Genomic DNA, 23,666 nt, shown 5'->3' on the forward strand with positions numbered 1-23,666 from the left:
TTTCCAATTTATTTAATAAAAGAACATCATTTAGAATGAATTAAGATAGAATTATTATATAAATTAAATTAATTTAATTTAATTAATATTATTTAAAATAATTTTCATAAAAATATAACATAAAAAATATTTAACCTAATATTATCAAATAAACACAATTTTTGGTACGTAATACATATATAAGTAAATGGAAATTAAATAAAAATACATACTTGCATCATAATATTTGTGTCTTCTTTGTTCTCGATATCTCTATTCCGTTTCGGGTGAATAATTCCTTGAAGTCTTATTTTGCCTTCTCTTCTTGTTCCCCATGTGTTTAAAATAACCCTCAAATATCTTCAAATTATTGCCCTCAAAATAACTTTCAAATGTCTTCTTTCATTCAAAAATGCGAATTATTTTGATCATTTGTGTGTAAAAAAATGAAAAAAATATGTAGATTTATATGACATAGTAAATTGTTAAAAAAATAGAAATTTGGGTCGGCTTGGGTTCAAACGAACGTTGGCCATTACAAAAGGTTGGTTCATTTGAACTAGGTCATTGTATGAATGTTTGCGCCATTATTTTGCCCAGGGGATTCAAACGAACCTCCTATGGTTCGAGCGAACCCCCCTTCGTTCGAACCTTTGTTTGTACGAACTACCCTTTCTTGACATCTCTCCCCAAATACTTCAAAATTCTGATAAATTTTGACCTTCAAACATCTGGTTCAAGGCTCAAATGAAAGAATCTTGATAACCCAAAATATAAGATGGTAGTGCTCGAAGCAAGATTTCCAACGACTATAAGTTTATTACATTGTGAATTTATTATGTTCCTGCTTTTTTAATTTTACGAAATGTTGGTTTTTCACCGAATCTGAACTTCTCTATTCAACACATTGGGAAAAATAGGAAATTAATTCAAAAAAAATATGAAAAATATCTATGCCCTAGGTATTGATGTCTTCTTTAGATAACAAAAAAAAAAATGAATTTTGATATATATAGAACAAGTTATGTGTTCAAACGTACACCTATGTCTAAGATATAATTAGTCAGACTTCAAAACTTAATAAAATGAAAAATATTGAACATATCACTATCAAACCAACTGCAAGCCCTGGATATTGATGTTACAAACCAAAATTCGAAAGAATTGAGTTTTAATCATTTATAGAAAAAAAATGATGCATTTCGAGAGGCACATCATTCTTAAAAAATGTAGTTTGTTGTAAAAAACTACTTTACGAGGAAGATGGAAAAAAAAAAATTTAAATTCTTCAAAAAATATATATATCATCTACAGACAAAATGCTACAAATCACTAATTTACATCATCTTCAAATTCTTAATAGTTCAAAAGTTATAGTTGTCAGAAGTTGAAGATTATTTAAAAAATGTTCATCTCAGTGTCAAAAGTGGCAAAAAAGTGGGAACCATTATTGTGAGTTCACCTTGTATTTATATATTTATTTTCACCAAGAAGAGATCTATAATGGAATCGAAGTTGTCCGTAAACAAAAAATGCTTTAAAAAAAAATTGACGTGTTCATTACTAACAGAACCATACCATTATAGGTGTCGCCACCCACTACCTACAAGCGATACAGATTCAAGTCCAACATTCCCTATTTTTGAAACGCCGTCCTTAATCACGATTGCCTGAAATGGTTGTATTGGCCGCCCACCTTCCTAGAATAGAAATTTGTGCCTATAGATAGAAATTTTGATTGCTTCAGTTACAATGGACTCTTTTTTAGAAAGGCCATTAATGATAGTGGCAAGGGCATAATATTAATGACTATGCTGAGGCTAAATTTTATTAATAAGCCCTTGCTCGGTTACAGACTCTTGGCATATAATTTGCACACTCCCCTCACAAACAATCCTCTCATCACTTTGCAAGGTTTTCTTAGACCAGTAGCCTCTTGTGAGATTTGAAGTGTAGCATTAGAGATTGTATCAGAATTACTGGAAGTTACAATCATTTTGACATGGATATCAATGACCTCAATTCTATAAATTTTAAACTTGCAAGGTACTAGATTGGCAACCAGATTCAATGCTTCAATATGTGATGATAGTCTGAATTCAATATGGGGATTGCATTGTATCTACTACCTATTTGAATTAAGATACAATTTTGATGGAAGAATGGTCGTCATTTTTTGGAGCTAGCACCACACTATAGGGTTTATTGTCAATGCTTCCCTGTAGATTGTGCAAAATCCATGATCCTTGTCACTTCGAATATTTCCAGTATGTGATTCAGCGCATTAGGAGGGACGCTTGGTTCATTGAATTTCATAATGGTAAGTACACATTGGGTTCTTAAAACTATGTTGTTCATTTCCATTAAAACTTTGTTGTTCGATTAAATAAAGTGTGTATCTCTTGATAAAGCAGGCAAGTTAGTATTTTTGATTGCATTATAATTAAATAAAGACACTTCTTAATTGAATAATATATAGTTAAGCATGAATAGTTCACTGAAGATCAGATCTGTGTTGATTATATTCTTGATCATAGGGGTTTCCTTAGTGACATCTCAGTCCATCAACATAACAACAAGAGAGAGAAATAGTAGAACTTTGTCTAAGTAAGAATAGTATGAGAGTTATATAGTGTGAAAAATGATATGTAGTCTCCTGCACTGGACAATTCTCAATGCTTATTGAAAATCTAATACAAGGAGTTGTTTGGCAGTTTCTTTTACAATGTGACCTCTCATAGATTCTTGGTAATGGTGAGACTGCCTTCAATAATGGAGAAGGACCCTTGCGGTTTCGTGTAGAGCATTGCCACTCCTACTAAGTCGGTACCAACTTCTAGGGCAGATGCTTAGCTATAATAATAAAAATATCACCATGTTAGGGATTCACCTTTTCTTTCACTGAATCAATCACCCAAGGCTTGTTTAACACGAGCCCTCTTGTTGGTATTGGTTTTTTTTTGTTTTATGTTATTAAACTTTTTGCACATATGTTATATTTTACTAATATCGGATAAGTTTAACCATTTTAACAAATGAAACTCTGGATTACTATTTTGGACTATTATACATTTAGCAGTTTTGTCATCCTTGACGTGTGTATTTGCCAATTTAAATCAGCAAGTGGTTTGCATTGTCCTACTGTTTTAAATTTTTAAATTTTTTTCAAGATGTGCCAGAATTGGCAATTTGGTCTTGACAAGAAATTAGGATTTTATGTTTATGAAAAAAATTTAATTCCCTTCATGCTTTTTCATTCTAAGATGCTTGATGCAATTTAAAAAAATGTTTGAAGAATTTCTCCAAGACAAATGATTTGCATGCAAATCAGACAATGGAAGATACATCTTCCCATATATAATAATGCATGTTCAAAGCTTTATAGTGGATAGATTATTTGAAGAATGCTTTCAAATGGAAAATTGTCTATAATTATTTGAAGTTTATGTTCTTCTTTCTCAAGTGATAATATATTAAAATAAATTTAAATCTAAGATATCTCTTGGCGTACTTTCTATATTTTTCTAAAAACAGATATACTAGTTAATAGAACATTCATAGATATTTTGTATAAATATAGATCTATTTGAACATTATTATTTAATTATTTTTTATTTACATATAGAGGAAGAGCACCAGTAGCCATCATAGCTAACTTCGCGCACCCACAGATCCTAAACGGTACATCAGATTTTAATTTATTTATTTTAGTTGTCTTTGTATGTGACTTAACTGCTTATAGCTATTGATCTGGCTTCTGGGTAGTAATGATGCACACTGTGGAATCAATTATGCGCACAAAGGTCAAAAAGTACACATTTCAAAGTGTCGCCTGATACCTAACTAAAGATGTTCTAGTATCCGTCAACTCAGAATCGCTAGTACTTGTTGACAAATGTCCCAATAGTGGTGCACAAATGTTCCAATAGTGGTACACAAATGAGACAAATGTTCCAATAGTTGTGCACAAATGGGCCAATTAATTACAAAAAATGATCGGCTATTGGTACAACACAAATTTATTAATGGTGTTTTCACTATGACGGCTATTGGGGGGTCAACATGACAATAAGGTGACGGTTATTGGAACTATGTTATCTATTGGTGCTCTTCCCCTAAATATATAACAAAATTGAATATTATAAGCAAGAATACTAACACACCATAGAATTTCATAAGGTACTAACCCTTTCCCTTTTTTCTTTTTTTTTTTTAATTTTTATTTTGACTAGGGGAAATGACCCAGTAGTTGAGCATGTACCAATTGTTGTGAGGGTTGTTGATACCTTATGTTCCGAAAATTGAACAAATAAAACTTATTGTTTGAAACAAAAAATATCAATTTTTGTTAGGAAATGTACCAACATTTGTTAGGAAATGTAGCAATAGTTGTTAAGAAATGTACTAATATTGTAAAAAGTAACCAATCAGGTGATGCCATGTCAGCTACACAACTATTGGGGTCTCTTTTGCACGCCTATTAGTCTCACTTTTTTGGGGGGCTGTTTTGGACACCTTGGCAAAAAGCATGCTGATGTGGCATCATATTTGATGATGTGGCCTTGAAACCTTAGTTATATGCAGGGGACTTGCCAAGTAAGCTGCTGTAAAAAATTCGGAGTGATTTGAAATTTCGTAATAAGATTTTGACAAGCGCGAAGTTAAGGTGCACAACTACTGGATCCTTTCCCCTATTTTGAATTGGTGAATCAATTGCACAGGCAATTGAGACAGAAGATGTGACTGACAAGACAATGATTAATGAACAATGTGCATCACAAAACTACATTCACTGCCGAACTCTCATGGAGAACGATCATAAAGCTGTATAAAAGTGGCTCAAACTTTGGGACGTGTAAGGTGCAGAGTCGTTCCAGGGAGCTTGGAATGCATTTATCCTCTTCCATACAGAAAAAAATGAGCCTCTTTCACCAATTCTATAAGACAAATCAGAATATTAGAAGTAAAAATAACTAGTGTTCAGCAACGAAATTGGAAATACGATGGATAAGACGTTTAGTGCCTTCAAATTCCGGCAGCATTATGTGATAAACATGGCCTCCATTTTCCTCCTCCATCAATTCCGCCTCTTGTCCACAACTCCTCAGATATTCATACCACATCACCCCTCTCTCTTTATGACCATCTTTTCCTCCTACCACTACCAACACGCTCTGCAATTTCAAACCGGGCTTGAGAGGCGAAATCGCCGGGTTACAGAATGGATGGTCTCTGCTGGACCCCACAGGCAGACCTATTCTCCAAACAAATTTGCACTTCTCCACAAACTCCTCCTTCTCTTGGCCTTTCTCCGACTCGACCTTCTCCTCGCCCCCAAAGAAAGGGTGAACAGCGATCAGTCCCTTCACCGACAATGGGCTTACATCCACGTCAGCAACTCGCAGTCCGACGTGGTAAACGATGTTCGCCCCGGCACTCTCCCCCGCTAAAAAGCACCGGGAAAAATCAGCGACAGACGGCAAGAGCCACTCCTCCCTCGTCTCTGCCCTGCCGGCGGCATGCTTTCGGATCCATTCTACGGCCTCTGTGCAGTCATCGTAGGCCGCGGGGAGCCGATGCTCTGGCGCCAGCCTGTAATCTACCGATACGATTATTACACGGGCGGTTTTGCATAAACTTTGCAGAAAGGTGTGGATTTCTACAAAGGCTGGTGAACAACCCACAAATCCGCCCCCATGAAAATGTATCAGGACCGGCAGTTTTTGTGAAGCGGTTTCCGGCAAGAATATGCGAACCGAGACGCCGGTTTCCGGATTTATAACGACGTCCTTGGATGCAACGCCGTGTGTGAAATGTGAAGAGGCAGGCGTGGTGGGATGTGCAGGTCGCAGCACAGAGCCATCTGAATAGAGCTTTAACAAGCCCGCAATTTCTCCTACAACTTCCATTCCCACTCTTTTCAGAATAACATGAATCTGTCTAACATTGGGTACATATAGAGAAAATTATGTAACTGTAGGCTTAATCACAGGTGATTAGGCAGGATCGAGTCTTTCCTAGTTTCATTTCGAGATTCCACCACCCGGGCCTCTCGAGATAAAAATTACAAAATATATTAAAATTTCCTCAGTTTGCACATGCGCAAAGATTCCATCTGCTAACAAACAAAAGCCGTCTTTTTCAAAATGACATTATTACATTAAATATATTTTTTTCCTTTGTAATGAAATTCGGATGTTCTAAAGATTTATCATCTACTCTTTTTTCTTTGGTCCCCCGAGAGGACCATTAGTTAGAAGAGGACAATTAGTTGATCTTAATTTTGTGTCATGCAAAATTTTTTGTGATAATTTTAAATTTATTTTATTTTTTATATAATTTATTTGTAAATCTTTTCAGAATGTTTTTTTTTAATTGAAAAAAATAGATAAGATTGATAGTCAAAACACTATCAAAGAGAACAAAGAAGACTATAAGCTACCATTATCAACTTCATACAAGCAACCAACTCAGTAGCACATAACAACAACATTGCATAACATAAATCAACTGAGTAGCACATAACAACAACATTATAGCTCATAATTATGAACATTACATGAAGCTACTGTTGGTAAGATCACCATAACAATAATCGAGAAGTTAATTAAGAAGGAAAGGCCTTAGACCTTGAGTCATTTAGAGCTTCCTATTTTTGGGTAGTTGGGTCACTTGGTATTTGATGCTTAGAATTTGGGAATCCAACTTTAAATTTATTTTTTGAGGATTCTCATAGTGTTTTTTTTTTAGGTATCCAAGAAGGTGGAAAAAAAAGACTGGTAGTTGTGACTAACCCATGTTCTATTGGTGTGTTGATGTGATATCACATGATTTGTTACTTTTTAGATCTAAGGAATACATTTCATTAAATTATTGGTCCTCATGATCAAACATTAACAATTTTAAAGTCACAACTACTAGTGCTATATTATTAAAAACATAGACCATTAAATCAACAAATGATATAATGACTATTGAAATATGCTCAACTTTTGGGTCCTTTCCCCTACACTACTTAGATTGATTCTCACAAATTGACTTAGATTAATTAATAATTAGTTAGAAATCAATAATTTTAATGAATAATATTTTGAAACTAAAGGAGGATTTAACATTTAAGTGTAATAATTTAGTGAAGAGTAATAGTTTAGTACTAATGCATAAAATATTGTTGATGATTTGAAAGTGTAAGTTTCAATATGTTCATTGATTAGGATTTGTGATAGATACAATTTTTTATGTTGGTCAAACTCACATTGTATGAAATCCAACTTACCCTCAATGAAAATGTTCGAAAATGTTCTAAGACATAGACCTATTTTGTACTTTCAAAAGTTATTTGACAAACTATGTGCTTATGTGATTTCTTCCACCCCTGTCTCTAATAGTTGTTTATGCATAAGATATTGAAAAATATCGAAGACAACATTCAAACATGCAAGTGATGCACGTTTAGATTCTCTTCAATATTCCAAAACAAACATAGTGTTGGTATGATTATTTCATTTTCAATATGGAGTATTTTCGAAATGATTATTTAATGTTCAAATGTATGTGTTTAAATATCAAGACACAAACATTTACTAAGTCAAATCTCAATGGCTAGTGGAAAAGGATATGAGTCAACAATTTTGAATTTTAAAAAATATTTTGGGAGTCAAATCTATATTACGTAAGATCAATCCATGTCTATTTTTGGGATGGAAATGCTAGATCTCAATAGTAGGAATGGATACATGAAAGTGTGGGAGTAGTTATAGGTCAAATGAAAATAAAATTGAATGTTTGGAAATGTGCAAGTCATCATAAGAGAAGATAGATAGAAATCATGAAAGAAAAAAAAACACAAAAAACATCACATATTATTATATATCTATATTAAGATATTCTCTCAAAATAAACTCAAAACAAAATAAAAATTGACAAAGATTTTCAAATTTCATGACTAACATTTGAACCCAACTAACTATCTCAAATCAAAATAAGAAAATTTATAATTCAATCGGTTAAACTCACCTAAGATGTCTTGACTATCTTGAACTGTTGAATAAATTGAACAGGGAAGTGGGACAGAAGTTGTGACTGACAAGTCAATGTTTCAACGGTTGGAAGATTATTGAACAATGCGCATCACAAAACCATATTGAGTGCCGAATCTCAAGGACCACGATCATAATTGTATATAAAAGTAGATCAAACTTTGGTACGTGTATGGTGCAGATCAGTTCCAGGGATCTTGGAGTCCATTTATCCTATTCCACTCAGAAGATCTGACAGAAATTTTGAGCCTCTTTAAACAATTCTAAAAGAGAAATCAGAAGATGAGAAGTGAAAAAAATTTAGTGTTCATCAACAAAATTAGAGATACGGTTTAGAAGACGCAGAGTGCCTTCAAATTCCGGAAAGTTTATGTGATAAACATGGCCTCCATTTTCCTCCTCCATCAATTCAGCCTCTTGTCCACAACTCCTCAGATATTCGTACCACATTACCCCTCTCTCTTTATGATCATCTTTTCCGGCTACGACTACCAACACCGGCGGCAATTTCAGACCGGACTTGAGGGACAAAACTGCCGGATTACTGAAGGGATGGTCTCTGGTGGACCCCACAGGCAGAGCTAAACCCCAAACAAATTTACACTTCTCCACAAACTCCTCCTTCTCTTGGCTTTTCTCCGACTCGATCCTCTCCTCACCCCCAAAGAAGGGGTGAATAGCGATCAGTCCCTTCACCGACAACGGGCTAACATCCACGTCAGCAACCCGCAATCCGACGTGGTGAACGATGTTCCCTCCGGCACTCTCTCCCGCCAAAATGCACCGGGAAATATCAGCGACGGACGGCGACAGCCATTCCTCCGGCGACTCTGCTCTGCCGGCGGCATGCTTTCGGATCCATTCTACGGCCTCCGTGCAGTCATCATAGGCCGCCGGGAGCCGATGCTCCGGCGCCAGCCTGTAATCCACCGATACTATTATTACGGCGGCGGTTTTGCATAAACTGTGCAGAAAGGCGTGGAATTCTACCCAGGCTGTGGAACAAACCGCGAATCCGCCGCCATGAAAGTAGATCAGTATTGGCAGTTTTCCAAAAGCGATTCCCGGCAAGAATATACGAGCCCAGACGCCGGTTTCCGGATTTATAATGACGTCCTTGGATGCAACGCCGTCTGTGAAATGTGAAGAGGCAGGCGTTGTAGGATGTGCAGAGCGCAGCACAGAGCCATCTGAATAAACCTTTAACAAGCCTCCAATTTCTCCTACAACTTCCATCCCTGTTCTTTTCAGAATAAATTTATCTGTCTAAGAAAGGTATATATAGAAAATTATGTAGCAGGTGATCGCAGGATCGAATCTGGCTACCTACATTTCTTGATTCGACCACCCGGTTTTGTCCACATAAAAATTTCAAAACTAGAAAATATATAATATTAAATTACAAACATATTAACATATCTGCACTCTGCTCATGCGCAAATATTCCATCATCTGCTAACAAACAAAAGCTATCTATAGGTATATCCTCCCGACAAAACAATGACTTACTTCAGAAATGACATATTATTTACATTAAAATATTTTCTTGACAATGACATTGGGGTCGGCTCTGAAGATTTTTTGTCTATTTTTTTTGGCCCCTCAATAATCCACAAAGGCAAAATAAAGTTTAAGCAGGTTAGATAGATGGTCTCGCACAAATGGTTATAATGAGGTTACTAAGCTTATTGGCAACTTTATATGGTGTAAATGGGGAAATAAAAAAGCATCCCTTTGACCTAAGCTAATTGGCAACTTTATATGGTCTAAATGGGGAAATAAAAAACATCCCTGTGACCTTTTATTTATAGTGTTTGTTTCATCATCTGAAGAAGTTGCATTTATTTATCTTTATAGTATCATCCTTAAAGATAAATAAACACAACTTTTTCAGATGGAGGAACAAACCTCTTTAAAAAAGGTATTCATGTGTTGAGGGATCTATGAGGCTTTTCATGTGGGTATTCACTCTAAAATGACATTCAACTTTAGTCTATTGTTATTATGTTAATGTCCATGAAAAACAATTAGTAAAAGTATATGGAAAGGTTGGGATGCTACTGAGTGATGGCTACTCTATAATGGAGATGGATTTTGCAATGGCTTACCCATTAACCAACATTTCATATGATGATCTACCACCATCTTGCGTCGATATAAATCTCCCATGCCTAGCATTCATTTTCTTAAGCTTTTAAGAATTGGAATCAATCAAATCGATAATCTTTATTTCAAAGACAATTTCAAATGGCTTTCCTTTCCTCAAGCTAAAGTGAAGTTCAATTTAAGTCAAGTTAACAATCATGACGTTGAATGTAGATGGTATATATGGCTGACTTATGGTTATTCTAGAGCATTAAAGATGTATTTAGATGTCCGCAATAGATTTTGGCTAATTGTGATTGTTTTTATTAGATAGGATTCAATATTCTAGTTTCCATTGTGTCACATTGATTCATCTTTGCTTGCAGTTGCAAAGAGGTTTTCATTAACTTCAAATACCATCACCACATCTCTAATTATGCAATTTAAGCAAATATATAAAGGTTCATGAAAGAGGAATGCAACAAGTGCTCAATGAAAAAATGTGTGCCTATTGACATATTTAGGGACTTTCCTTATTGAAACCCTATTGCATATTTAAACAAGAATAGTTATGTTGATACATATATTGACACTAAACCGATTTCCAATACTTGTGGGATAAAATTCCTCCTTAAGAAATGCATGTTTGCCTTTATTGAAATCCAAAAAACCTAATTACTTATCTAGAATAATTACAATTTATAATTTTTTTATTAGTAGAATTTGCAATATTTACAAAATAAATAACTTAAAAGTTTTCAAATAAGAAAGTATGAATTACATCAAATAAATAGATTATTAAAATGCACACAAGGAATAATATGTTATTTTAAAGATTGATAATTGAACATTTATGTAAAGTTTTCAAGAAAACAATTGAAAAACAAAACGATATGCATCAAACATAAAAATAATAATTATTCATCCTTCAAAAAATAATAACACAAATTTGTTTATTTTTTCTATACAATGTTTATTATGTTTATAATCTCATACAACATTTTTACTATACCCTATATAATTGAAAATAACTTTGATTTAATTATGAGGAATAAAATCTAAAATATATTGAAAATGAATGTATTTTTTTTACACGAAAATATCAGAGTCATAATAATTTACAAGAGACTTTATAATTTAATAATATGTCTAATTTGAAAATTAATGTTCATTTAATTACCATGTGCATTATTTGAAGAAGTTGATTTAGATAAATTATTTTTCAACATGACAAATCCTCAAACGATACTGCCTTAGATTGTCCACAACTTTTTTGACAATATCTTGATTGAGTTCTTCAAAATATATTGAAATAGATGTTGTGGTAGATTTGACTATCTAACACCATGGTGAGTAATGTGTGATATTTTATCAGCATTTCTCAAAAAAATTGTACAAGTTTTGCATCTGTACAATATTTTTAATTGAACAAGTATCAAATACAAATTCTTTAGATGAATTTCCTTTAATTAACTTTGTCACTTAATTTTTTAGCATATTTAGAGAAATGACAAAATTTTGACCCTCGTGATACTCACAAGATATATTTTCAACAAATTCATTAACATCAACTATGATTTTACAACTTTTATCTATATCCTCTTTTTTTCTTTTTTTTTCCTCATTCAAATATTGATTTTCCATTTCGGTTTCTTGCTGATGTCATGGAAATGGGGACAAGGCAACAACAAAGTTCAATGTTAATAAGTTAGTTTCAACCATAAAAACAAAACAAAGAACTAAAAACCATTCCAAACATATCAAGAGAGATTTCAAAAAGCATGAAAGAAGTTTAACAAAATAAAAGAAAGGAGAAGAGCCTCCCTAAGATGCTTCCATGATGCCTTTTGATGCTTCTCCCTTGTTTCTCTCCTCTCCAAGTCCCAAATGAGTGTATCTCTCAGCTTTTAGCACTAGCCATGGATGCCATATGGAGATTCAAGATGGTTGAATATGATGGTTAAATAATCAAATAAATACTAAGTATTCATTTAATTAAGTGGACAAATTTATGTGACTACACTTGCATTAAATTGGTGCTCAAAATAGATCAATGAAAAATTCCCTTCTGTTAGCATTACAAAGTTAATTTTTGCAATAGTTCTAATATCCACAATTCTTCCTTAAATTTTTGGTGAGCTCAATCATAAATTTGTGATGTAGCTTAAAGGATTCATCAATTATTTTTTACCCTCAAAAAGAAAGTTTTTAGTTCATAACTTTGTAGCTTTTATAATGTAACCTATTTCTTATATTGTTGGCATGTTTTTATCTAAATTTATAATTGAAGGAGGCACCATCATCGATGAGGATTGAACAAAACTAATTAGATGTACTACACATAGGAATTCAATTTCTCCACCTTCTCTTTCAATTGTGTCTAGTTTATTAGTCCCTATCCATCCTCTAAAAGATTGAAGACATGTTAATATTTATACTCTCCTTGTCACCTTCTCATGCTTCTTTACCCACTCAACTCTAGATATCGAATAGTTAGACTTGCATGTCTCTTATCTCTATTGTGCTAATTAGGGTTGCAAATTTTACATATCATATTTCTTGTGGCACCATGGTACTAGAAGAGACTAATTTTATATTTATAGGTTTTGGGATTTGAGCAAGGAATGTCATTCTTTTTAGGTTTTCGGACCTTAGGTTGTAGTTTGTTTGCAAGGCTTTGGGGCTACTAGAAATAGAGGCTTGGGAAGGGAATTTCTCTCCTCAACCAACCATTATTAGGTTAACTTTGACTTAACTAGATCAATTTTTGGCCTCACTCTTGGACATGGGTGTTACAAAGGTGGATATTATGTTCTTGCTTTGTGAAGTTTTTAAGGAGGATTTTCTTATTGATGACATTGAAACCATGGTTCATGTCGAGTTGGGTGTTGGCATCCCTTGATCAGATGATATTCCTAAACTCTTGCAAGAGGGAGTGGTGGTGGTTAAACAACCCTTTATTTCGAAGTTGGATGCAACTAAATTCATTTGTCATCGAAGATGGGCAACAATGGGAAGAGACTTTTAAGGAAGCACTCGGGTATTGATGTTGTCAACAACTTCTAGTGGCTACATTCGTTTGCAGAGAGAGTTTCGTTAGACGCCTTGTATCATGAGAATTGATGTAGGTGTGGGACTCCTTTTTCTCTTTCGACTATTGTGGCTTTTGGTGGAGGTCTTAGGGTTATGATGACAATTTGGTCTCTTAGGGGATTGATGTAGGGAATGTCATTATTGCTCTCTATCGTGGGTGAGGATTTGGTATGCACATTTTGTTGAGGACCCTCTTTTGTATCTAGGATGGCTGGGTGGTCGTGCATGTTGTAATAGGGATACTATATTTTTAGGGCTCTCTTTTGTATATGAGATGACTGAGTGGTCATGCTTTTTATATTGGGGTTGGCACTATCTGATTCAATTACCTTGGTGGGATGGTGTTGTAATGACTGTAAATGTGTAATCTTTTTTTTAATGAATACAAATATTTTCAACCTTGTGTTGCATTTTATGGATCAAAAACAAAATTCTAATGAGGTTTTTATAAAAACTAGCTAGCTCACAAAAATTTATAACCTCTCAATATTTATTGGTGTAGGCAACCCAAAAATTGGTCCCACTTTCTCTATATCCATCTTTAAACCTTATACTAAGATTACAAATCCAAAATTAATAAGTATATTCTCAACATTTTTTCTTGTCTCAACCTTTGCAACACTATATTAACATGCTTTAGGTTTTCTTCCTTAAAATCAAAATATTTTCCAAGATAAATATTACAAAGTTACCCAAATATATCTTCTTCACTTTATTTTATGATCTCATAACTATGCTATGTTGTCAATCAACCAAAAGGACATAATTATCCACTCATATGATTTTTAGATTTTATCTTAAATAGTATATTCTCTTCATCTTCTTCTTTTATTCTAATGCGGTGGTAACTACTCTTTAGATCTATCTTGGTAAAGTATTGTTTCACTCAAACAATTCAACCTTGGCAATGTGAAATTTATATAAGTGATTATGATCTTATTTATTCTTTTAGGGTTTGTACACATTTTCTACTCACCTCCTTTCTTTGGTGTTCATACTATAGGTATTAGTCATGGACTTAAACTCCCTCTAGCTAAAATTTATTTAGAAACTCTTGCACATGTTTATTAAATTCTTCATTTTTATTTATTTTTTCTTCTTTATGTTGCTTTATTTGGAAAACTTGCTACTAAAATAGAATCCATAAAGTTATTGATGTTTCTTACTCATGGCAATCTATTTGGCATATTGTTTAATATGGTGTCCTTATATTTTTTCATAAATGCTAGGGTAAAGGTGTCATTTACCTTATAATTTTATGTATATTTTTTGTCTCTAATACACTTGGAAGATGTAATTCTCGATAGCTTCACTTTAATAATTGAGCTCTTACTAAACATAGTGCTCAATATTTTATGAATATTCTATATATTCACTCTAATGGTTGAGCTATCAGTCTAACTATACTAGACTTGCACTATTTTAAAGAAAGTCACATTATAGTTCTTCTCAATAGTTCTCAACATAATCTTCCAAAATAATAACTTTTGCATTTTATGCCAACAATTCATTTCTTCAACTAGTGATACTAATCTTGGTCATAGTATCAATCCTATGCATTACCGTAATTCCATCTTCTATTTTATACTTGAATTATCTCAACAAGGATGCACAAGTTCAATGGTAGAATCTCCTTTTAACATTGAATTTCAAGAGATATATATCAACATCTACAAGCATGCATAGTCAAGACTATGTTCCAAATTGCTACCACACCAATACACTTTGAACCTTTACTAGCTCCCATGTAGAAGAATGACTTCTTTAGAGACCCAACTCCTAAAAATAATAATTAATTATTAATTAGTGTGCACATCATCGAAAAACAATTTTCATGCAAAGAGTCCCACATTCTTGTCATTCCCTTATACTTTTAAGTTTACGTATGTCAAAAACAACAATTTCAATACATATGAATACAAATCAACATCTTGTATAAAAAAATTATAAACAACAATTCATGATTTCAATACATAATTAACTTTTACATTTAAACCAAATCTTAGATAATATCTTTCATTTCCCAAAAATATACCCACTATAAAAATAAGCTTAAACATTTTTTACCGATTCCTTCTACATTTATAAAATAATGTGAAAAAAACATTCAAATATATATTATATAGATTTTTTAATTATTACATTATTTTAATAATAATATTAACCTTTCTAAAAGTCTCTTTATTTTTTAAATTTCCCAATTACTTTTCCTTACATAGGTAATAAAAAACTTTAGCAACGGCAACCCAATACAAACTATCAACGAAAAGTGATTTAAAAATATTCAAAAACGCTTATTAACCAAATCTGAAACACGCTGTATGAGCCGTGGAGTGCCTTCATATTCAGGAAACATGACGTGGTAACCGTGGACCCCACCTTCCTCCACCATCAATTCCGCCTCCTTCCCCCAACTTCTCAAATATTCATAAAACATCTCTCCTCTCTCTTTAAGTTCATCTTTTCCTGCTACGGCCACCAAAACCGGCGGTAATTTCAAACCAGGCTTCATGGGCAAAACAGCCGGATTACAGAAAGGTTGGTCTCTACTGGACCCCACAGGCAGAGATATATTCCAAAGTGAATTTGACAGCTGTACAAACTTCAACACCTCTGGCCTTTTCTCAGACTCGGCCATTTCCTCACCCCCAAAGAATGGGTGAATAACAACGATTCCCTTCACCATTAACGGCCTCAAGTCCAGCTCAGCAACTCGCAGTCCGACGTGGTAAACGATGTTCCCTCCGGCACTCTCTCCCGCCAAAAAGCACCGGGAAAAGTCCACGACGGACGGCAACAGCCACTCCTCCGGCGACTCTGCCTTCCCGGCGGCATGCTTTGCGACCCATTCGACGGCCTCCGTGCAGTCATCGTATGCCGCCGGCAGCCGGTACTCCGGCGCCAGCCTGTAATCCACCGACACTATCATTATACCGGCGGTTTTACACAGAGCATGAAAATAGTTGTGGAATTCCACCCAGGCCGTGGAACAAACGATGAATCCGCCCCCGTGAAAATGGATCAGAACGGGCAATTTTCCAGAAGCTTCCGGCCTGAATATTCGAGCCCAGACGCCGGTTTCCGGATTTATAACGACGTCCTTGGATGCAACGCCGTCTGTGAAATGTGAAGAGGGGGGTATGGTGGGATGTGGAAGGCGCAGCACAGAGGCATCTGAATAGATCTTAAAATACCCTTCTGCTTCTTCCACAACTTCCATTCTTTCTGTTTCCACAATAGCTTGTATCCGTCTAATATATATAGAGAAAAGTCTGTAGCCCTGCACAAGCGATCTCAGGATCGAGTCTGTCTAGTTACTTTTGGATTCCACTCACCCTACTCTCCATTAAAATTAGAAAATATATAAAAAAAACTACAAAGAAAACAAAATGTCTCCTGGAATGTATAAATTATGTTTTCTGCAACAAATTGTTTTTTAAATATTTCACCATCTATTAATAAAAAGAATTAAATTGTCAACCAATAAGACAAATGTTTAAAAAAAAATTCTCTCTGATAAAGTTGTAAATCAATTTGTCAAAAGATGATATATCTTTGAATTGGATGTACATTTATTCATTATGTTTAATCTATTTAATATATCTGATGACACAAAGGGCAGTTTAAATAAAACAGGCATGTTGTAATTCATTTAATATGATGGTAGAGGTGACATGAAAGTTAGTTTAAAGAAATTAGATTTATTTTAATCATCTAGTATTTATCTTAGTGTTTTATCATGTCTCTTTAGTGTAATGTCATTTTTTGGACTATTGTAATTGTCCTCAGTTTGCAAGTGTTTGTTATGTTTTTCCAAAGCAATGTCACTTGTTGGTCTGTTGTAATTGTTCTTAGTGTGTAGGTTTCCTTTTTTCTACTCGACTATTTGTATGATTTAAGATCAAGTCGGTGTTATTCTTTGTAATTATGCTTTGACTCAATATATTAAAAAATCATCTAGACTATTTCTATTGTTGTGTTGTTGAGTAGTGGTCCTCACAAAAGATAATGCATGCCTACTAGATTATTAGAATACCTTAACCTTCAACAAGCATATTAAATTTACATGAATGGTGAGTGTATAAACAAATGAGTCAAGAAGGAAGTAATGCAAAGTTAAATTTGTTGTAAAAAAGGTCTATCAAGCTAAAGAAAGAGATGAGGTGTTGCTTTACTAAAATTAGAACTTTGTATTTTGTTAGTTATTAGGGACTTGAACATGTACATTTATATGTTGTTGTCATGCTAATGTCTCGTGCATTGCACTAATGTCTTATACTCATGTTATTATACATTATGCTTGTTGACACCAAGTATTGGTGTATGCTAGATCTTTTTTTCCCACTAAAGTGCCTATTAATGCTTAATAGAAAAATTGGTACCTATGACATATTTAGGAGCTTGCCTCAATGAAGCCCCTATTACATACTTAAACAACAACAATTATGTTGATGTGTAAATTGGCACTAGACCAATTTTCAAGACTTGTGGGATAAAAATCTCTCCTTAATTAAGGTATTTTACCTTTATTGAAATCTAGAAAACCTATTCACTTTTCCATGGTGATATAATGATAGAGATGACATGAAGATCGGTTTAAAGAAAACAGGCTTCTTGTAATCATTATATTGTAATTCATTTAATATAATGGTAGAGGTGATATGAAGGTTAGTTTTTTAAAAATAGGCTTGTTGTAATCATCTACTATTTATCTTTGTTGTGTAATGAGTGTTGATCCTCACAAAAGATAATCCATAACTACTAGATTATTAAAGCACCCGAAGATTCAACAAGCCTATTAAATTTACAAGATTGCTAAGTGTATAAACAAACAAATTCTATTATAAAAAATGTCTATCAAGCTAAAGAAAGCAGTGAGAGGTTGCTTGACTAAAATCAAAACTTTGTATTTTGTTAGGTATTAGAGACTTGTACATGTGTGTCTATATATTGTTGTCATGCTAATGTCTTATGCTAATATGTATTCTGCATGTATCAACTATTGGTGAATGACAACTCATTTTTTGCTTACTATAATATTGAACATAGGGGCTTATGCAAACTTTTGTTGAACATCCCCTTGCATTTGAAGCTGAATAAAATGCATTCAAACAATCTCATTGTAAATTGACATGGATCATGATTGACATGTTTGTTGATTGGCTGTGAATCATGTTTCTACTAGTAGAAGACTTTAAAATATTACTCCTTTTAGTGTTGATTTATGGTTAGTTGTCAATTCACAACAACTGTTTATGCTTAATACCATACAAATAAAAATGTCTCGCTGTGCTAGATCCTTCAAATAGAGAGAAGTAAATTGACAACATTATTTTCACAAGATTGATTCTTATAAATAATCATTTAACTAAATATAAATAATGTACATTGAAAAAGTACATTCATACCTTGATTTCTACATAAATATTGACCAATGAATTTACACAAAATTTATCAAATTAAATCACCCAAAAACATCACATAAATTATGAGAATGTATGAAGTTAACTTAAACTTTCGAAAGTGTACATGGAGTGCATGTACACCATCCCACACAAAAAATCTGACAAAAAATCTAAGAATATTTATGCAATTTCAAGATGGAAACCAACATTGAATAAATGAAAGACATTATAATACTAAACTAGAGAATACGCCACCAAATTATTGACAAGAAAACCATCTACTCATTACCAAAAAATATTATCTAATCATCTTACACATTTTGTAGGTGAATACCTAACCTAAGAAGAGAATGGTTATCTAGCCTCTTGGTGGTTCGTCCAACCTCCACTTTGACCTTTAGATTGATATTGAGGGAGTTATGGACCATAAAATATTTTATGGTGTCTCTAAAAGTATTATTAACATGTGAATCTCTAATAGCACAAATGATAAAAAATAATACTATAATCACAATTTCATACAAAGACCCCAATTTCAACCTTTGAGCAAAAACAAGGTATTGGTTTCCATTGAAAAATCATTGAATTTGCATTACAAACACCTTATACCTTCGTAAATTTGTAATATAGTTGTGGCAATATCAAAAAATGTTGCTTTGATTGACCTACTGTAAAAAATGATGTAAGAACTTGATAGACTTCTAATCGCTAACCACTTGTAAAGTAAGAAAATATTAACTAGCTTACTTGTCTCTTTAGATATATATCATGTTTTTACTTATTTAATCTTTTTCATTCCAATCTTACACTAGCTTAAGATCATTTGAAGATAAATTATGAGGCATTTATAATATTTACCAAAAGCATTTGCCAAAGTTGTAGACTTGTTTATTACATGACACCAAATTATTGGCATCTTATATGTCTTGACCAAAGATGCAATTGAATTGTCAATTGCATCTTTCACACACAATTATTTATACTTTACATGCCAAATGCAAAGGACTATGTTGTTCCATTGTAGTTGTATTATGCAATTGTCTCACACCAAAAGCAATATCCAATACACATAAAAATGGATATATTTTATAAATATGCATTTCTCCATTTAGTTTTAGCACATCACATCATCAACAAATTAAAATTTTCAATATTCAACTTAAAAAATAGAAGTAGAAATTTATCCATTGTTTATGTCATGAACTTATTAACAATAAAAATAATATAAAAAACTCACACAATTTTTCTTGCCATCCCCTTGGGCTATTGATTTTTAGTATGTCAAAAACAACAATTTCAATGCATACAAATACAAATCAACATTTAATATTAAAAAAATTATCAAAGATGTTTAATAATTTCAATAAATTTTTAACTTTTGCATTTGGATCAAATCTTAGATGATATCTTTCTTTTCGAAAAAAATATAACCACTATAAAAATAAGCTTAGACAAATTATACCAATTTCTTTTACATTTATAAAATGATATAAAAGAAAAACATACAAATGTATATTATATATATATTTTAATATTAATTACATTCTGTAATAACCTTTATAAAAAGTCTCTTTATTTTTTAACTTCCATAATTACTTTTCCTTGCATAATAAAAAACTATTAACAATCAATTACAAACTATAAGTTACTAAACTATTATAGTGACTGTGAAAAGTGATTTAAAAATACTCAACGATTATTAACGAAATCTGAAAGACGCTGTATGAACCGTGGAGTGCCTTCATACTGAGGGAGCAGGATGTGGTAACCGTGGACCCCACCTTCCTCCACCATCAATTCCGCCTCCTTCCCACAACTTCTCAAATATTCATAAAACATCACTCCTCGTTCTTTAAGTTCATCTTTTCCTCCTACGGCCACCAAAACCGGCGGTAATTTCAAACCAGGCTTCAGGGGCGAAACCGCCGGATTACAAAAAGGGTGGTCCCTGCTGGACCCCACAGGCAGAGATATATTCCAAACTGAATTGCACAGCTGTACAAACTTCAACATCTCTGGCCTTTTCTCAGACTCGCCCATTTCCTCACTCCCAAAGAAGGGGTGAATGACAATCACTCCCTTCACAACCAACGGCCTCACGCCCAGCTCAGCAACTCACAGTCCGACGTGGTAAACGATGTTTCCTCCGGCACTCTCTCCCGCCAAAAAGCACCGGGAAAAACCAACGACGGACGGTGAGAGCCACTCCTCCGGCGACTCTGCCCGCTCAGCGGCATGCTTTGCCATCCATTCCACGGCCTCCGTACAGTCATCGTATGCCGCCGGCAGCCGGTGCTCCGGCGCCAGCCTGTAATCCACCGACACTATTATTATACCGGCGGTCTTGCACAAATTGTGAAAAAAAGTGTGGTAATCTACCCAGGCTGTGGAACCAGCTAGGAACCCTCCTCCATGAAAGTGGATCAGCAAAGGCGGTTTTTGAGCAGTGGTTTCGGGGTTGAATATGCGAGCCCAGACGCCGGTTTCCGGATTTATAACGACGTCCTTGCATGCAACGCCGTCTTTGAAATGTGAAGAGGGGGGAATGGTGGGATGTGGAAGGCGCAGCACAGAGGCATCTGAATAGATCTTAAAATACCCTTCTACTTCTCCCACAACTTCCATTCTTACTCTCCTAATAACTTGTGTGTAATGTATGGAGAAGATTATATAGGCTTAGGTTTAGTCTGCCCTGCACAGGCGATCTGAGGATCGAGTCTGCCTAGTTCCTTTCGGATTCCACTCACCCTACTCTCCATCCAAATTAGAAAATATATAAAATTACACAGAAAACTGAAAGTCTCCGGGAATGTGGAAATTATGTTTCTGCAACAAATTGTTTTTCAAATATTTCACAATCTATTAATAAAAAAAATTAAATTGTCTTTCAATCTGTCAAAGATGATATATCTTTGATTTGGATGTATATTTATTAGTTATTAGTTATGTTGTAATCTATTTAATATATCTGATGATACGAAGGCCAATTTAAAAAAAAAACAGGCTTGTTCTAATCCTTATGTTGTAATTCATTTTATATGATGGTAGGGTTTTAAAAAAATTACTTATTTTAATCATCTAGTATCTATCTTAGTGCTTCGTCATGTTTCTTGAGTGTAATGTCACTTGTTGGCATGTTGCAATTGTTCTTAACGCTTAGGTTTTCTTTTTTCTACCCAGCTTCTTGTATGATCTAAGATCAAGTAGCTGTTATTCTTTGTAATTATGCTTTGATTCAATGTGTTAAAAAATCATCTAGACTATTTCTCTTTATTGTGTTGTGTTGTTGAGTAGTGATTCTCACAAAAGATAACCCATGCTTACTAGATTATTAGAATGTCTTTAGCTTCAACAAGCATATTAAATTTACATGAATGCTAAGTGTATAAACAAATGAGTCAAGAAGGAAGTAATGCAAAAAGTTAAATTTGTTGTAAAAAATGTCTATCAAGCTAAAGAAAGAGATGAGGTGTTGGTTTACTAAAATTGGAACTATGTATTTTGTTAGGTATTAGGGACTTGAACATGTGCATTTATATGTTGTTGGCATACCAATGTCTCATGTGTTGCATTGATGTCTTATACTCATGTTATTATACGTTACGCCTATTACCACCAAGTATCGGTGTATACTAGATCTTTTTTTCCTGCTAAAGTGCCTAGATTAATGCTTAATAGAAAAATTGGTGCCTATGACATATTTAGGAGCTTGCTTCAATGAAACCCCTATTGAATAGTTAAACAAAAACAATTATGTTGATGTGTAAATTGGCACTAGATCAATTTCCAATACTTATGGGATAAAAATCCCTCCTTGAGGTATTTTACCTTTATTGAAATCTAGAAAACTTGTTCACTTTTCCATGGTAATATAATGATAGAGATGACATGAACATTGATTTAAAGAAAATAGGCTTCTTGTAATCATTATATTGTAATTCATTTAATATAATAGATATGAAGATTAGTTTAAAAAAATTAGGCTTGTTGTAATCATCTATTATTTATCTTTGTTGTGTTAAGAGTAGTGATCATCACAAAAGATAATCCATAATTACTAGATTATTAAAGCACCCTAAGCTTCAACAAGCCTATTAAATTTACAAGAATGCTAAGTGTATAAACAAACAAGTTCCTTTTATAAAAAAATGTCTATCAAGCTAAAAAAAGCGCTGAGGGATTGCTTGACTAAAGTTGAAACTTTGTATTTTGTTAGAGATTTGTGCATGTGTGTCTATATATTGGTGTCATGATAATGTTTTGTAATGTCTTATGCTAATATGTATTATGCATGTTGATATCAACTATTGGTGATTGACAACTCATTTTGTGGTTACTATAATATTAAACATAGCAACTTATAAAAAAAAATTGTTGAACATGTTGGAATCCAAGAACACTGAGAGGGGGAGTTGAATCAATGTTCTACAGGTAAATGAATTTCTGAACTTATTGCTTTTGAACCGGTTAATAGAAAATAAAATTAAAGTGCATAAACCAAATAATAGATAAAGAAGCAACACCTTAACACCAATATTTATACGTGGAAAACCCTGTAAAGGGGAAAACCATGGTGGGGCTGATACCCATAATATCTATATATTTGATCAAGGTATACAAATATTACATAGAGAGGATTGCACATGCAATCAGGCTCACTGCTCAACAAAAGTCTCACTGACTTACACAAAATTACACAATGGTTTCATACAAAAATGAACTTATAAAGTGCATCTGACCATGCTGGATAAGTTTCGATTAAAGCTCTGTCAACCTCCTCTGAGCTGGTTTACGAATACCCTGTTCTGCTCTATTCTACACTACCGGTTAGGCTTGCGCATGTGAAACTGCACACAAAAGCTTCCACTCGCTAACCAAATCACATACCATCAATCTTTGACTGATTCACATCCAAAATCGCATAACCATTAACATCAAATCCATCGCTAAGTGTTCTCCCTTAAATACCCTTTATCTTTTCACCATGTCGGCCTCAATGAAGAAAATAAACATGTCGGTTGTCAGATCACGAAGCATGATATGCATTATCCCGATGATCATAATT

The 23,666-nt window shown here is 33.7% G+C and overlaps 5 protein-coding genes across 5 annotated transcripts; all 5 read right to left on the bottom strand.

The window, feature by feature from the left end:
* Positions 1 to 4,670: 4,670 nt before the first annotated feature.
* On the bottom strand, positions 4,671 to 6,090 carry LOC131858682 (probable carboxylesterase 17). Its single transcript, XM_059211977.1, has one exon. The coding sequence runs from the start codon at positions 5,886 to 5,888 to the stop codon at positions 4,953 to 4,955; it is 936 nt and encodes a 311-aa protein (XP_059067960.1). The 5' UTR covers positions 5,889 to 6,090; the 3' UTR covers positions 4,671 to 4,952.
* A 1,920-nt stretch (positions 6,091 to 8,010) lies between these two features.
* LOC131072623 (probable carboxylesterase 17) lies at positions 8,011 to 9,312 on the bottom strand. The gene has a single exon (XM_058008848.2). It carries the CDS (start codon positions 9,252 to 9,254, stop codon positions 8,319 to 8,321), a length of 936 nt encoding a protein of 311 aa, XP_057864831.2. The 5' UTR covers positions 9,255 to 9,312; the 3' UTR covers positions 8,011 to 8,318.
* Positions 9,313 to 15,377: 6,065 nt separating this feature from the next.
* On the bottom strand, positions 15,378 to 16,626 carry LOC131072548 (probable carboxylesterase 17). The gene has a single exon (XM_058008721.2). It carries the CDS (start codon positions 16,414 to 16,416, stop codon positions 15,481 to 15,483), a length of 936 nt encoding a protein of 311 aa, XP_057864704.2. The 5' UTR covers positions 16,417 to 16,626; the 3' UTR covers positions 15,378 to 15,480.
* Positions 16,627 to 20,290: 3,664 nt separating this feature from the next.
* Positions 20,291 to 20,641, bottom strand: LOC131072523 (probable carboxylesterase 15). The gene has a single exon (XM_058008696.2). It carries the CDS (start codon positions 20,639 to 20,641, stop codon positions 20,291 to 20,293), a length of 351 nt encoding a protein of 116 aa, XP_057864679.2.
* Positions 20,642 to 20,687: 46 nt separating this feature from the next.
* LOC131072524 (probable carboxylesterase 17) lies at positions 20,688 to 21,425 on the bottom strand. Its single transcript, XM_058008697.2, has one exon. The coding sequence runs from the start codon at positions 21,224 to 21,226 to the stop codon at positions 20,717 to 20,719; it is 510 nt and encodes a 169-aa protein (XP_057864680.1). The 5' UTR covers positions 21,227 to 21,425; the 3' UTR covers positions 20,688 to 20,716.
* Positions 21,426 to 23,666: the final 2,241 nt, after the last annotated feature.

This window comes from Cryptomeria japonica, chromosome 10 (genome assembly GCF_030272615.1).
Source record: "Cryptomeria japonica chromosome 10, Sugi_1.0, whole genome shotgun sequence".
Lineage (NCBI taxonomy): Eukaryota > Viridiplantae > Streptophyta > Pinopsida > Cupressales > Cupressaceae > Cryptomeria > Cryptomeria japonica.